Genomic DNA, 16,888 nt, shown 5'->3' with positions numbered 1-16,888 from the left:
TCCTTCCTTCTCATTAGGTGGCCAAAGTATTTGAGAAGGAAGGACTCCCTGGAGAAGAGCCTAATGCTGGGAACAATAGATGGCAAAAGAAGAAGGGGGCGGCAGAGGATGAGGTGGCTAGATTGAGTCACTGAAGCAGTTGGTGTGAGCTTAAGTGGACTCCACGGGATGGTGGAGGACAGGAAGGCCTGGAGGAATGTTGTCCGTGGGGTCGCGATGGGTCGGACATGACTTCGCGACTAACAACAATAACAAATCTCTGTATAATATATTTCTAAAACCTCATCTGGTTTGTACATAACAAAAACCTAGAGAATAGGTGGAGTTTGAGTTTGAGACCCTAAACGGCTTGGGTCCTGGTTACCTGAAGGAGCGCTTGCATCCATATATGCCCAGCCGCCCCTTGAGATCGGCGGGGGAGGCCCTTCTCCGGGAACCCTCCATGAAAGAAATTAGGAGGGTGGGTACTCGGAGGAGGGCTTTCTCTGCGGTGGCGCCTAAGTTATGGAACGCGCTCCCCAGAGAGGTCCGCCTGGCGCCGTCGTTATTTGTTTTTCGGCACCAGGCAAAGACCTTTTTATTCAAGCGGCATTTTAACTGTTAACATTATTGGTTTTATTTGGCCAGGGCGGCTTATTTTATACTGTATTGTTGTATTTTAATTTAATATTTATATTTTTAATTTATATTATAATTATTTTAACTTGATGATGTGAGCCGCCCCGAGGCTTCGGCGAATGGGGCGGCATAAAAATGTTTTAATAAATAATAAATAAATAAATATTTATTACATTATTATACTATCAAATAGATGCTCTCTGCATGGTGCACAATTTAAAAACAATTTAGAACATAGGATACAGTGTAAAAGACTGTATGGCATTTTAAATAGTGAATACCACAATATAAAATTGAAGTGAGCACAACCTAGAATTTACAGTCCAAAAACGGGATGGATTCTCTGGGTTGTTCATGGTTCAGAGCCCACAGTTAAACCATAGTACATGGTTCACACATAAAAGCAATGTACAATTAAAAAAAAATCACTAGTAACCCAGAGTCTGAGTTGTCACTACATGATAATCAGGCTCATGACTATGATATAACCTACCTCAGTGTGACCTGAAGTGGCCGTTAAAAAGCCAATGTGACTGCATTGTATTAATATCTTTAAACAGATTTTTTAAATGGAAAAAAGGCACTTGTCTAGGAAGCGAAACACTGATAGAGGATAAAATTGACCAGGACATTAATAAGCAATCCTTTAATTTGGTGAGGAAATGGGGGCAATAGTTTCAAGTTTTCTGTGTAGGCATCTCACTTGTGTGTCATGGAAATAATCCTGTGATTACTGGATTGTTCATGTTTGTGCATTCATACAAGTTTAAGAATTTACTTGTGTCAGCAGAATCAGTTCCCCCCCCCCCCCAATTTTTCCACCTCTTAGTGTGGTGCTAGTGTAAAATGGTGGCAAAATATTAATGCTGAATTTTGAGATACCAAAGTCTATCTTAATAGTCAAACTGGGTATGATGCTAAATGCACCACTGCAGCCCATATTTAGTGAAAACAAGCAAACAAGCAGCAGACATACTTAGAGGTACGGTGAGGTTTTCATCAAGACCATAGTGTGTGGGAGGGGGTTGTGCCTCTTACTTGCAAAACCTCATAGCTGTGAAGGTGCTCTGTTCTTCTGGACTCATGGGTGTGGGAAGAAAGGTTAAGCCTCTCCTTCATGCATGCTGAACTACCAGAGAAGCTGGAATCCCTTTACGTTATGTATGCACCACTTTGACACAGTTTCCATCAAAGTGTTTATTGGAGCATCTATTTTGGTTCCAAGTTCTTGAGTAATTCTAATGATCCATGGGTACCTTAGTTCAACTAGTACGCATGGAATAGGTACTATAAACTATTCCTAGGGCTATGGGTACTCTATGCCAAAGCAATCCAAGCTCTGCACCAAGGTAGCTTTAATTCTATGATAAATGCGAATATCAGTTTCCATAACTTATCTACTACTTTTGGTGTAATTTAATTTTAATTTAATTTAATAAAACATTTTTATCCTGTCTTTTCACAAATGTCTCAAGACAGCTTACAGAATATAAAATTAGAACCATACAAATGGAGAGGTCTGCCTGGCGCCATTGTTATTTGTTTTTTGGTGCCAGGCTAAGACCTTTTTATTTCAACAATATTTTAATAACTTTTAATATTAGCTATTTATGTTTTAATCTGCAGCCAGGGTGGATCTGGAATTTATGTGTATTATGTTTTTATTACTATTTTTGTTTATTTATGTAAGCTGTCCTGAGGCTCTGTGGAAGGACGGCATATAAATATTTAAAAAATATACAATCCATAATATAATAAATAGCAATAAATATATCATGATAAATACAATCATTACTAACAGAATAACATTAAACCAATAATAAACAAAAGAGGATAAGTCACAATCATGAAACAATAAATAACAATAGATAAAATAATAAAGTAAAAATAAAATTAAATTTGACTGTTAAGTTTATAAATCTAAAAACTCTAATTCTTAAAATAATGTTCAAATAAAAAGATTTTAACCTGGCACCGAAAAAAATATAGGCTCGGTGCCAGGCAAACTTCTCTGGGAAGGGCATTCCACAGTTTGGGCACCACTACAGAGAAGGCCCTACTCTGAGTAGATGCCTTTTTACCTCCTTCAAGGAGGGTTCCCGGAGCAGACCCTCTTCCGCAGATCTTAAGCGGCATGAGGGCATATAAGGAAGAAGACGTTCCTGGTCCCAAGCGGTGTATGTTATATCTTGGCTGAAAAATATAAGTTTCCTAGGTGCTGCTATTAGATATTCAGGACTATGCCTATCATTAGTACTTACCTTTGGATATGGTGTGTCTTTAACTCTCTTGATATTTCCCTCTCTTTCTCTCAGTATGTCTCCTCACTGCCACCAGGAATTTAAACCCGATCCTATTAATCTTGCCCTACATTGTGCCCAAGCTGTAAGGCTCCTTTCTTGGACTATGTGGTCCTGAGAAAGAGACACTGGTATTTACACAGCCTATGACTCTGGGTTAACAATAAACAAAATAAAACTTTATTTGTACAATAAACTTACTAGTTTCAAGATGTAAATCAAACTCCAGAATAAAAATGCTGGATGTTTGTGTTAGTAATATTCACGTTCATCGATATTCTAATATTTTGAGATTATGGTACTAAAGATGCAAAAATGAATATTTATGTTAAACATTTGAAGGAAATATAGTTCCATCTATCCCAGTACAGTAAACCCTAAGTGTTAGAGAATTTTAAATGCCATTTCTGAAGGCTCAAATGAAGAACACTATCATTTGCTGCTGAGCATGTATACGTACTGCATGTACGTATGAAAATTCAGATACTTCCCGTTTCAGTAAAGAACTTCCATTTTGTAGAAAGATTCGGTTTGTGCTCAGAAATGTACTCAAGTTTTCTCAAGATTTTCTTCATTTGTAACTTGCATTAAAGCTTAACTAGGAGCATCTTAAGCATGTAATTTGGTCTTGATGTACTTAGCTATTTAATATGGAGGGCCCTGATTTTGATCAGGCTGTGCCAAAGGGCAGGGCAGGGCAGGGGGTTTAAATTCATTGTCCCTGAGGTTATCTGGATTTGGATTTTTCTTTCTGCTTCCAGTGTGAATCCAGGAGGAAATGTGTTGCTGGGGAGGATAACTTTCTTTCCATGCATTTTACTAGTAGCAGCTGCAGGTGAGGGCAAAAATTTAAATCCACTTATGCCCAACACTGCAGCCCCAATCCAAAAGGCTTCCCCTACTGCACAGCTGCTACTTAAAAAAAAAAAAAAAAAAGCAACACAGGTCAGTCATGTGCTTAATGCCCTATTCAGGTTGGCCCTAGGATCATATGTTTATCACGTTGTAAGCCGCCCCGAGGTTTCGGCAAGGGGCGGCATAGAAATGTAATAATAATAATAATAATAATAATAATAATAATAATAATAATAATAATAATAATAGAAAAAAGTGCATAAGAAATATCACAGTAATACTTATTTCACTGACAATGCATATAAAACCTTGTACATGTTGCTACATAGTTTCACTATTGGAAATGACCTGTCACTGAAAATAGCTTATTAGTGAGATTACCTTATTTAGGCTTCCCAATATGAAGCCCTGTAGATATTTTGGACCTTAGGTCCTGTAGTCAGGACTTATAGTTCAAATCATTCAATAGCTGCCCCCTCCAAAAAAAAAAAAAAAACACCCACCAAAAAACACAATTTAGAAACCTAGTATAAACAATTAAAATTACGAAGATAACCATAGTGTCAATAAAATCAGTTCGTATACCTTGATGTAAAACTATGCTAATAAACTGACCTAATCCAAAATTTGCCTTAATTCTGCCTTGTTTGACTAACACAGAAATATACTGCATACCATGCCAATATACTACATCTTCATTTCATGAAGGCACTGTTCAGTTTTCCTCCACTGTCCCATTCACTGTGGTTGGTACCTTCCTCTGCCATTGGTAGCATCCTGCCTCTCAGCTTTCTTCTGGGACTCCTGTTTTAATCCTTTCTCTTAACCTGGGAAGATATAGATGACAATTTCTCTTTTCAACCTCATACACACTTACAGTTTTGATTTACTTCATTGTAGTGAGGGCCTCTTTGTGCACTTCTTTCAAGACCCCAGGACATTTTGTGCATGTTATATACAAAGTGCCTTGCTTCCTCATTTTCATCCTCAGAGGCTACATTAGGTTGCAGAACAGAGTTTGATGGGTTATGTATGCATTCAGTTACTTGAACACATATTGCTAACTGAAGTAGAAATTATTTAAGTGCACTTTATGTGCTAGTCAAAAATCTCATGATTCTTTTTTGTACCTTAGATCCTCTATCAATGGGGCCACAGAAAGCTCTGGAAACTATTGGTGCAAATTTGCAGAAACAGTATGAAAACTGGCAACCAAGAGTAAGTACATTTTATGTTTCTGTGAGTTCAAAGTCTCCTTTTCTCCAGCACTTGCATACATTTCTGGTACTTTGGGTTCAGCAAGTGCTTTTACACTTGCATGTTATACGACTTTTTAATTTTTTGAGTCTGTATTGAAAAAAAAAACCTGAATTAAATAAATAAAATTCAATTAAACATTAGCATTTTTGAGTAAGAATGAAAAGGTCTATAACACTAGTTTCATATAAGAATTATATCATTATGTATTAATGTCTAACAGGGCATTATACATTGTTGTTATTAATTATGCATAGGTTTCAACAAAAGCATCACAAATATGCTGTTGTGGGAATAAGATTGAGAACAGGGGGAGGAGAATTATGTAAGTCACTTTGAGTTCTTTAAAAAAGAAAAAGGCAGGCTATATATCTAATAAATAAATAAATCAATATTCATATATTAATCCTTTTATAGATTATGCCTAAAGGCTACCAGTTCAAAGATCAAAAGTTTAATTATATCCTTCAACCATTGTGTTATTTCAGGTGACTTATGTAACTTAATGACTTTGCAATATTCATAGCTTTCCTGTCCATTTATGTGGAATATAATCTTGCAAGTTCTGTAAAGGTATTATGTTTTGGTTGAACTAATATTATTTATAGGCAGTAATACTTGTTAAAATCAGAATTTCAAGTTTTTAATTTGCGTTAAACATTTCTTTAATTAGTATCCCTTTTTTAAAGTCGTTGGAACAGTTGTTAGTTTTTGGTTCTGCAAACTAATCTGGAATTGACCATCCAGGTAGGAGTGGAACTACCACACTGCAGTAACTCCCAACTCCCAATACAGCCTCTTTCTGTTTAGAGTTCTGCAAACATCATATCAGAAATGACTCTAGAAGGCTATACCTCCTATGTGTCATGATGTAGGCTTCCCCCTACATCATGTGTTCAAAACCAAGACAGTCTCTTTACAATATAGCTCTTTATGTCAAAGCACAAATAGGAAGCTACAGCAATGGAAAGACTAGTCTCTGTGCATGAACAGAGTGGTTAGTTGACCCCAAACTAGAATCTATTTCCAAAAGCCCTCCTTTTTGTTAATGGTGAACTCCACCCCTTTGGGTGGGTTCTACTTTAGAAGGGCCAGCCTTTGCAGTCTATATAGGCCCTCTAATTGGGTAGCTCTTCTATCTCAACCATGTCATGGGGTCAGGGACCAGGCAGGACATGAGCTCATCTTCCCCCTCCCTTCACTTCCATGCCCTGCCTGTTCCCATGATCTGTCTGACAACCTGTGGGTTGCCTTGGTACACTCTCATCCTCCTCTGCCCCCTTGATTCCCATACACCCCAGCTCCAGTCTTTGAAAAGCTCGCCAAGAGTAACTCTTTTATCCATTCCCAACACCATGTTTGTAAGAAAAATGAATTATTTCAAGTCTTTCCACTCATTTATTCTCCTGGGACACCTTTACTATGTAAGTACAGTGTGGTTTTGGAATTAAAAATGTGATTGTACTTCACTTGCTTTGTCTAAACATGAGATGGGCAATTTGAGACCAGATGTTTTGGTCTGCAACTCCAATCGTTCCTCACTATTTGGGTATGCTTGCTAGGGTTGATGTGAGTTACAGGCCAAAAGAATTAGAGGGCCACAAGTTGCCCACATGTGGTTTGAACCTCTTTCTTTGGTACTTTTTCATGCTGTTTGATACAGTGCTGTTTCAAAGTAATATAAATATTCAGAAACCTGTAGGCTGAAGTCATAGTTCAACCATGTTAAACTCACACACTCTCAGCTGCTCTTTCTATTCTGGAGTGCACATGCTTTGTATATCAGTGAATGTTTAACTGAAACTTTGTGTGTGTGCTCAAAAAAAGCCCCAGTGCATGCTCATGACTGCATTGTGTTTCGTGTATATTAATAAGAGCTGTGCTATTTCATACATAGTTGTGATTTAAGCTGTAACTGTAAATGTGAGAATGCATATAAATATAATTGTTATGGATTCTTTGAATACATTGGTTGGTCCTGCACTTCTTCCAGGATTGTACATGTCTGAGCAAAAGCCTAAAGTGTGCCTTTACTTTTGTGTGCAGCGAATTTGTATGCATAAAGAGAGAGGAAGAAAGGATTATGTGAGTCCTTGGCTCAATCCAGGCTTATGTATATGATGTCAAACCACAGTTTGGTGTTTCATTCTTGGTTGATCTAAGCTACCTTTGTCTATCAGCAATGAAGCCATTTTAGTACAAATATGTACATGTAACAGACTTGAGTATTTATGAACCAAAAGTTATGAAACATCTTTTTCTACAGGTGGCATGAGATTGTAAGGAATTTTTGTTGTTGTCTTTCTGTTTTTCTTTAGCATTCAGATGAGTATGTTTCACATGCATTGCTCGTCAATGGAACTCCTGAGCTCTTGTTCTGTCAAACAAACCATCTGATTGATACATGTGCAAATACAGTTAGCAATCTTTTCTGCTTGCAGTCTTAATCAGTGAAGAGCTTTAGGTATGCTCTAGAATTTTGAAAATTCTTTTGGCATTCATTTACCTTCCGAAGAGGAATGCTTAGATGAGAGCTAGCCTGCCCTGGCTATAGCCATATCCTTAGGAAATGTATTCCTAGTCATTCTATTTTTAAGCCTAATTGTTAAAAATAGACATGTGGAAGTTTCATCGTTAATTTATTTGTTCCTTGGGTAATTGTTTCTTGGTGCAATTGATAAAGTCAATATAGAGAATAAATTGTCACAACAAACATTTTATTTGGTTGCGTTAGCTAGAAGCAGGGGGAATAAATATTCCTGAAGAATTTAAGATAAAATCTTTTATCAGACTGATTAGTAATCGAAACAGATTTCTCTCTGAATATAATGTAATTGTGGCAATGGGGAATTATAAAACCAAAGTGTGGGTGGGGGATTACTTTGGAAGTAGTATTGTTTAAAATCAGTGGGGATGACTTTGAAAGGACCAGAGTTCATTAGAGTACACACTTTGCATGTAACTTAGGTTTACAAGTGTAAAGGCTCTTAGGCAGGATGGCTGACAAGCTCATTAAAACAGAAGTCTGTCTAGAACTTCCTCTTTTCCCTAGAATTTGGAGGTGGAGGTTCTTGCTGTACTTTCACTGTTTTCACCAAGAATCAGCTTAACAGAGGTGAGCTCCACTGTCTGCACCATGCCCAGTTTGAACCTGGGAGGAAGCTGAAGTCTTTTCTTAACAATTGTCCTGGTCTTCATAGATGCTTAGACAATCTCTAAAGCTCCGCACGATGTTGCATCATGATGTAAAATATTTCCACTCCCCATTGTAGAAGGATAAGAGTTTCTAAGGAACACAAACTTTGGCTAACTACAAGTACAACCAGAATTTGTTTGACCCCCGTGTATGTGAGCATTCTTAAGTGTCATAACCCTGGCACTGGTATTGCTTTCTTGTTATGGAAATAGAATTTTTGAATTATGGAGATACTGCCCCAATAACCTGTATGGCTTAGAAATGCTACGCCTAGAATCTAAAATAAAAAAAAAATTAATTAAAATTATCTTTGGCGTATGGGTATACACTGCATTTTTCTTTATTTCTTTTCTACAGCTAAACTGGAATGAAATCCCATGTTTACACAATACCGGTTTTACTTCTCCTGTCTCTTCTCGAAGGCCGTGCAAGCTATTTGAGTTACCCCTTCTCTCTAGAGGGAGTGTTGGTCTAGTCCAGGGGTCGGCAACCTTAAGCACTCAAAGAGCAGTTAGACCCATTTCCCACAGAAAAGAAAACACCAGGAGCCACAAAACTCCTTTGACATCTAAAATGAAGATAACACTGCGTATATCGTTTTTTACCTTTATGCCATGTATAAAAAAAACTATAGTCTTTTTTTATACATCCTGATATTATACATCTTCATCTGGATATTTTCCAGCAAAGGCTGTGTGTATATTCTGGAAATGACTTGCAACATTCGACTTTTTGTTGTTTGCCAATTTCTCATCACATATTAAACATACTGGTAAAGCAGTCTCGTCAGCAGTGAAAGCAAATGAATCTGCCCATATACCATTCTGTTTTCTTCTGAAACTTTTCTTTTCTTGGATTTATCCATGGTTGGCCTACCAGGGTTCGAAAAGTTCAATAAACCGCATGCCAGCGGGTCTCGCACATTGGCGGTTGTGACGCATATTTTGAGCGACAGGGAGCCGCAGCAGAGGGATGAAAGAGCCACATGCGGCTCCGGAGCTGCGGGTTGCTGACCCCTGGTCTAGTCAAAATTATCCTCTCTGGAGGGAGTGACTAACCTGCCTCCCCCAGACTGGTCTTGCCTAATGTCAGATCGGCTGGATCTGGCCTGAGATCCCTTGGGCTCAACATTTTTTGAACTTTAACAAGTGGGGGGGAATTCTCTCCCTCCCCTGCCCCCCATCCCCCTCTGGCATGTCCCAGAAAGGGATAGGGACTGGACACATGCAAGGTGGAGTTGCAAATTTCAATTTCACTTCTGTGGGGAAGGGTGGCTCTTTGTGCATTTTTCATAGCCTAGAGCTGGCTACTTGGGGGGCAGAGGGGGGGAGAACACTGGAGTCTGCACTCTTCTAGTTGGATAAGGAAGGCTTCGGGCATGCAAAAAGGAGTCCTAAACTGGACTTTTCACACATCCCAACCAGGTTGGGTTGGTTTATTCAAACCCCTGGATCCCAAACACCTAGAGAAGCACTCTGCCTGCAGACTCTCCTACCTCTGTTTCTGCATTTAGCCTTCCTTAAAGTGGTGATGTAGGTGAGGTCATAGCAGGTTTGGTGATATGTAATACAGGCCCATGAAGGATGCTCAGAAGTAGTAATGTTTAGAAGAAAGTTCTCCTGAGACAATCCCACAGCTGAGTCAGAATGCTATAATTCTCAGTTACTCTGGAGGTCACAGGCCAATTTCTTGAAGCTCAGCTGGTGAACTCTATGGGACCAGACTCTCCCCAATTACAGAAAAAAGCAGATCATTGCTGAGGAGAAAGTTGAGTCCAGTCTCAACTTTTCCAGGAATCTTGCCCATATCCTCATGGTGTAGAAACTGAAACCTACCCATCAGATAATGTCTAGATAGTACCCTACTCTCACTTTTTAAAAATATGACACTGAGATTGGATGACATAAGTGCTGGGGTGCAAAATGTGATGGTAACCCTACTTTCTTCATCGTGGTCTCTGTGCATCACACATATGGGTGCAGCACTTGCGCAGTGCCTATTTTTGGGAACACTTTTTGAAATGGCTCTGCTGGCATTGACTTATGGTAAATCAACAGTGTAAGCAAGCTTGTGTCAAAGAACAGAACTGAGCTTACTGAATTCAGAGCTAAGTTCAGTTAAGTAGACATGTAGACTCATGTGTGCAGTCAATGACTCAGTTTTCTCATAATTTAGAGATCTAGTGAAGAATGCTGGCTAACAGAACATTGAGCAAGATCCAGAAAATGGGGGATAAAGAACTTTGCCTCAGCATCTGTGAGGCTTAATTTGTGATGATCAGGCAGCTTCAGCTTCAGCCTCTTGTAGCACTCCAAGCTGTAGCTCAACAAGACCTCGTGACTGGTATAACCTTCTTTATTTTGGATTAGATAAAATATTTCTGTGAGAATTTGTGTTTTGTTCTTTCTTTTTTTAAAAGCAGTAAATGTAAATACAGTAATTAAACCACATGATTTTTCAATATGTTTACCAGTTGTCTTGTCAACTGTGAGAAAAAGGAACAAATTAAATAAAACTGCCTAAGACAGAGTTAATCGATGTTGACATAAAGTAACCGTAGAGGCCTAGTTAGCTGGCTTTATGAAAGTTTGCCATCTGCCTATTCATGTTGTTAGAATAATTCCACAAATTATTCCAGTACAAGACTTTTTGTGTTTATTGTCAAAAGATTTTGAAATAAAATCAACGAGCTTAAGTTTACAAATGTTTGTCTTTTAAGAGGTTCAAATGGCATGGCATTTAAAGGTACTCTTGGATTGAACCAAGCATTCATCTACCTTGATTTCAGTGGCAAAGTGCCATTAGGGAGTCACAAAATTTTCTCTGATAATTTCCCCCATTGTTTCTGCTCGGTGGGCACACCCTCCAAATGTGTTAATATCACCTTTTGCAGCATCCCAAAGGGAGTGGTATTCTGCCACTGTGAAAAACCTTTGCCAAATTCTTTCAGTTAATTCCTCTCCACATGGGCATTTCCTTCTTTCTACTAGAGTATTATTTATATTATTATTTTAAAGTTAGATTTCTTTATTCTCCCCATTTTCTCTAGGTTCTCCTTGCTCCTCAGAAAGCAAAAGTTAAGTAGGGGAAAAAAGAGCAAGAGTACCAAAACAAGAGGGGCTACTATATTGTTGTTGAAATGTTTGGGCAAGTTTGGGAAATTGTAGAAAAAAGAAAACCTAACAATTTTTTTATCTTCTCCAAAATATCAGAGCCTTTTACTTAGAAATGATACAAATTCAAGGGTATATGCTACTTAATTGCAGCCAGCTTCTGTGATTATATACTGACAAAATGCTTTTTTAAATACATTCATCATAACAAAACCACATTTATTCTATTTAAAATGTTTTAGTCAGTAGTGATAAAAGTATTAAAGAAAAAAGGATGGGTCATTTTCATCCGTTTTGCTCTCCTCCTGCACATGTTATTTCAGTTCAGGTGTTGCAGAACTGGGAGTATATACTGGCATGTTTGCAGTCATTTACCTAGAAAATATGATATCTGTAAATATCTTTGCTATAAGATTGTAGATTCTCATAGCAGTAACATCTGTGTGAGCATGAAAGGCCACAATGCTTTTTATGAGTAAAATTGCAATGATAGCATATTATTGCACTTATCGATGAGTCATCCAGTTTCATGTATTCACGCTACGTGCCATTCCAGAGCTCTTCTGTTTTCAGCGGTAACGAGAATAATGAATCCTCTGGAACTCAGTCTATTGGTTGGCTGACATGAGGCTTTAACACAGCGTGTGGAACCTAACGTATAGTAAAACCTCAGGGCACAACGAAAACAAACGAGTCTCTGCTGTTTTAATAACAGAGTCCCTGGAACTGGGAGAAGGGGGTGTGGGGAGGAGGCTTCTGGTAGCAGCAGGTACTCTGTGTGTGGGCAGACCTCATGCTGCCTTGTATAGTTTGCACAAAACATGAGGCAATTACTGAGCTCAGATGTTTTGTGTGCAAGGTACTGGTTCATAGCGGTAAATCACTGCCCTTTGAAACATTACAAAGCTGAACACGTACCACTTTATTGCACTCAGCCAGCTTTCGAGTTTTTCTGCAGTAATAAAGAGAAGTTGCTGGACTATCTGCAATAAAACAATAGACGAATGATTGAATTTCCTAGTCCTTTGCTGTAAATACTAATAGACCTACTTTTGTCTTAGTTCTCTTGTCACCCCCTTGCTTGGCCAGTGAAGGAGAATTGAAAAATCCAAATGTCAGGCTCCTGCAATAGCCATTGTAAGGAAAAGAGCTTGGAAGTAGTGTATTATGAATGCATTAAAAGTTGACAAGCATTGATTATTGGAAAATGGTCACTGAGTTTAATGTGAGCTATCTTGGTAGGATTAGCTAATCAGATATGGGAGAAACAACATTGACTGCTGTGTTGGTTTCCAAAAACAACTTTTCTCAGTGTAGGACTAGTATGCCTCTCTCTGCGAAATACTATTGAACCAGTGACTGTAATTGATCTGTTTGCCACTGCTTAAAACTTTAAATTTCCCCCTCATGTTGTTGTATAACTCGATAAAATTCTATATAGCTGCAATGGAAAATGCTTCAGTCTTTGGAGTTTCATCTTTGGAGTAGTATGTTTAAATAAAATGTACATTACATTTAAAGGCACAAACATTTTATTGGGAAGAAGGAATAGAGAATTAGTTGCTGGTAAAACAGCAGAACTTCATCTCAGAAACTTTCCTATAAAATTAGACTTCTACAATTCAGCATAGGGATTATTGCAATACTTTTTCAAAACTAGTAGGGGATTATTTGGTATGTTTTCTTTTTCAACTGGCTGGGAATGATGGGAATTTATAGTCTAAAACACTGAGGAGGGTAACAACCTCAGGAAAGGTTGCTTTCAGCTCCTGTGTGCTGAAACCCTTGAAGTGAATGCCCCTGCTATTGCAAGGTCAGGTATATACCATAAAATTTCTCAGTTCAGGATGGAGTTGCCAAGGCACCATATATGGGTAATTTTTAACTTCTCTGATAACCAAAAGAATAATTGAGCTGGGCCGCTACTTGTTTTTTGTAATGTTCAACTGCAGTGTCATCTTCAAATAGACTGAGGATGTACATCCTCTGCATGTGGTAAAAACCAGCTGCTTGACTATAAAGCTTCCTTCCCCAACCTGTCGCTGGTCAGAGGCATTTGGACCATAATTCCCATTCAACAGGACCATTGACTGAGAATTCTGGGTACTGCATTCCAAATGTGTCTGGAAGTCACAAAGTCAGGTAATGGCTGCTATAAAGTATTTTCTCAAACAGTCTGTTTTAATTTGGCTTTATATGGAAGGTATCTCTTAATTCAGTGAGACCTGGATTTTTCATTCAGTCCACAACTATGTAAAGTATGTCTGACCTCAGAAGAACCAGAAGTAGGTGGTGTCCCATCTGGCACAGTTATTTGGAGTTCTCTCTCTGATCACTGGAAATCTTCCTTCTCCTTTCCCTACTTGTTTATTTATATAATAATTTTTGTGTTCTCTTTGATCTTCACAAGTTATCTTTTATGATGTATTAATATACTTAAAAAAAGTCCAAGTTAATCAAATAGTTACACAATTGCAGCATCCAATGTGTAAATAAAAGTACAGGGTAGTTAAAGTATTCCAATAGGAAATTCAAGAAACTGACATAATTTTAACTCACAGCAATTAAAACTCACACAAATATGCATTTTTACATCCCTTTTAAAGTTCTTACAGCAGCAGCAATGCATACCTCAGTGGGCAGAGATCTCCAGAGTTTGAGGACTGCCGCTGAACAGGACTTACTGCCTGTGCCTTCCAGCCAAATGGCTCTTACGGCAAATCTATGAATACAGCCTTTGAGGTAGATCGTAATGTCTGGCCAGGTTCATCAGAGTATGGGTGATCCTTCAAATAACCTTATCCCAAACTCTGTAGGGTTTTATATGTCACAACCTGCACCCAGAGGATGTTATAGCCCAGTGGCCAGCAACCCTTTCTTGAACAAGGCACTTGAGCAGGTGGTCCCTGAACAGTTCCAGGAATTCTTGAATTAAATGGATTATCTAGATCCATTTCAGTTAGGTTTCAGGCCTGGTTTAGAAACAGAAGCTGCCTTGGTTGCCTTGTGGGATAACATTTGCTGGGAGTGGGACAGGGGAATGATTCTCTTGGATCTCTCAGCAGCTTTTGATAGCCTATATGGAAGGATACTATAGTTGATTCTACCTAGGTTGGGAACTAGAAACACTATATTGCAGTGATTCCACTCCTGCTTTGATGGCTGATCGCTGAAGGTGATCTTGGCGGATTATTGTTCTATACCATGGACAGTTATGCCCTGCGGTGCTGCAGGGCTTCATTTGGGATAGGGTTAGGGAAGTTATGGGCTGAGGTACCATCAATATGCAGATGACACACAACTATATCTCTTTTTGCCCCCCAAAATCAAACCCATCTGACACAATGGCCGCTCTGAATCCATTCCTAAGCATGGTAATAGATTGGATGAGGACAGTACACTGAGACGCAATCCAGACAAAATGGAGGTGCTGTTAGTGGGTGGTTTGTCTGTCCAGTTGGGTGATATTCAGCCTGACCTGGATGGGGTTACTCTCCTCCTAAATGACAGGGTTTGTATTTTGGGGGTGCTTCTGGATCCAGAACTGTCACTTGAGGCACAAATGGACTCAGTAGCATGGAGCACCTTTTATCATCTTATGATCCTCATTCTCAAGGATCACAACTCTGTCCTTTCAACAAGAGGCCCTAGAAGTAACAGTTCATGTAGAGTGTATGGGCATGGAAAGGATTCATGCGGCTTTCTCCCTTCGAGGACCCAGTTTCCTAGGAATGTCCTGGGCATTGGCTCGCCGCTGCCGCCACTGCTGCTGCTGCTATAGTACTCTTCTGTACTGCCCGTAGCTGAAACTCTGGGCAGTTTACATTAAGTCACCCATCCAGATTACTAGGCCCGATCCTGCTTAGCTTCGGCAGAAGATTAGGCAGAATCAGGAATTTCAGGCTATATGGAAGCTGAGAGGCTGCCCTGCTGTTTTTGAGCTCTGAGGTCACACACATGGTGCAGCTATTCCCATTTCATTGAATTTTAAGTCTGCTTTTAAGAGGCAAAGCTTCAGTCAGTGTGGAGGCAGAGATCTAGAATTAAGTGACAGATGGATAGATGGTGCAGAGTCCTACTTAGAGGATACTGGTAAACTATCAAAGGATACTGATACTGTCCATGGACAGTTTAGGATGAAGAAATGTCAAGACACTCAAGTCAAGCTGACTCAATGCATTGCATTGTTTCATTCGAACTGCGAAGTTATTTTTCAGTCAATATTTATTGCTTCCCTCAGATGAAGAAAGAATGAAGCCCATTGCAGGCTGCTGTAGTTTGGTGGGAATGACACTAGCTTGATCTCCACATAGTGTTGCACTTCACTCACTCTGATGGTGTAGTCTCATCTTGCCAGGAGGCATTAATGTGCTTTTGGTTCTGCTAACAAACCTTGGACCTGTGGAGTGCTGAAAGAGTAAGAGAAGGAGTATCTTTACTATTTATCCCACCCCATCCTTGTTTGCTCAAGGTGGTTCATAATCAATACTAGGCATCAATGAAGCAAATACAGAGCAAACACCAGCTAGGAAAACCAGGGTGGAAAAATTCCAATAACATCAACTGGAGTCATAAAAACACAGATCTAAAAGAGCAGAGTCACATAAGTATACAGTTAAAATGCTTGGTGGAACAGGTATGCTTCACACTTTGCCCCCTCACTTATAAACAGAAACAAGGAGTGTGTTCATACATAATGTTAACAATGCTGATACCTTGAGGCCTGGGCTCACACATTCACACAGCTTTCATGCATGCATGATTCCCATGCTTCTCCATCTCCAAATGGCAGCACCTGCTCCATCAGCCCCAGTGGCTTGGAATCAATCCCTCTCTGGCACGCCTTGCCCACCACTCACTCATTGGCCCACATACTCCCCTGGCGTAGCCTCAGGCAGCTGCTTTTTTCTTGTTGTTTTTGCTGCTCTCTGAAGCAACTGCCTACTCACTAGGGCAGCACTATTGTGCTAGAGTAGTACTGCACGAATGATTCCTGCTGCTTCCCTGCTCTGTGCCAGTGTGAAGGCATGCACACTCATCCACCCACCTCTTTCCCCTCACTGCACAGGGGTCCATGACCCCCTGTGTGCAGGACTTTCACACATTGCCAGGGTCCACCTCCCTGTGCCCAGGCAAACAGAATGTATCTGCACAATCAGACTGTGCTAGGGATAGAGGGAGCTTATACTTTATACTGTTTGCTAAATTACACAGTATTTTCGCACAGAGTGCAGATTGGATTGCTCATCAATATGTTTATTCAGAAGAAAGTTCCACTGAATTCCCTGTCACTTAAGTTAGGTTTTGTAAATCACAGGCAACTTGGCACACCTAATTTTGGACTGTAGGGCTCTTGGTTGTAAATTGGGGGATCACATGGTTGTCTAAATTTAAGAATAACCATAAATCAGAAATCATGAATAAAACAATTGTCTTAGTTTTGGTAGGTTCTTCTGTATTTAGGAACTTGCTCTAAATCTGCTCTAAATTATACACAAATGTATCAGAACATCCCCCTTACAGGCCCAAACAGGAAGTAGTCTAATGTG

General features: G+C 39.3%; 1 protein-coding gene across 6 annotated transcripts in view; it reads left to right on the top strand.

Moving 5' to 3' along the window:
• Window positions 1-16,888, top strand: part of RPTOR (regulatory associated protein of MTOR complex 1) — a 405,549-nt gene that overhangs the window by 59,582 nt on the left and 329,079 nt on the right. For all 6 annotated transcript variants that reach the window (XR_006417225.1, XM_044456423.1, XM_044456421.1 and 3 more), the window contains exon 3: window positions 4,909-4,991. Coding sequence is in view for 5 of the 6 variants with exons in the window: in XM_044456423.1 (XP_044312358.1) it covers window positions 4,909-4,991 (83 nt within the window). In the remaining variant the exon portion in view is untranslated. The remainder of the gene's footprint in view (window positions 1-4,908; window positions 4,992-16,888) is intronic.

Source organism: Varanus komodoensis, unplaced genomic scaffold, assembly GCF_004798865.1.
Source record: "Varanus komodoensis strain SLA01 unplaced genomic scaffold, ASM479886v1 scaffold84, whole genome shotgun sequence".
NCBI lineage: Eukaryota > Metazoa > Chordata > Lepidosauria > Squamata > Varanidae > Varanus > Varanus komodoensis.
This window is presented reverse-complemented; position numbering and strand designations above follow the sequence as displayed.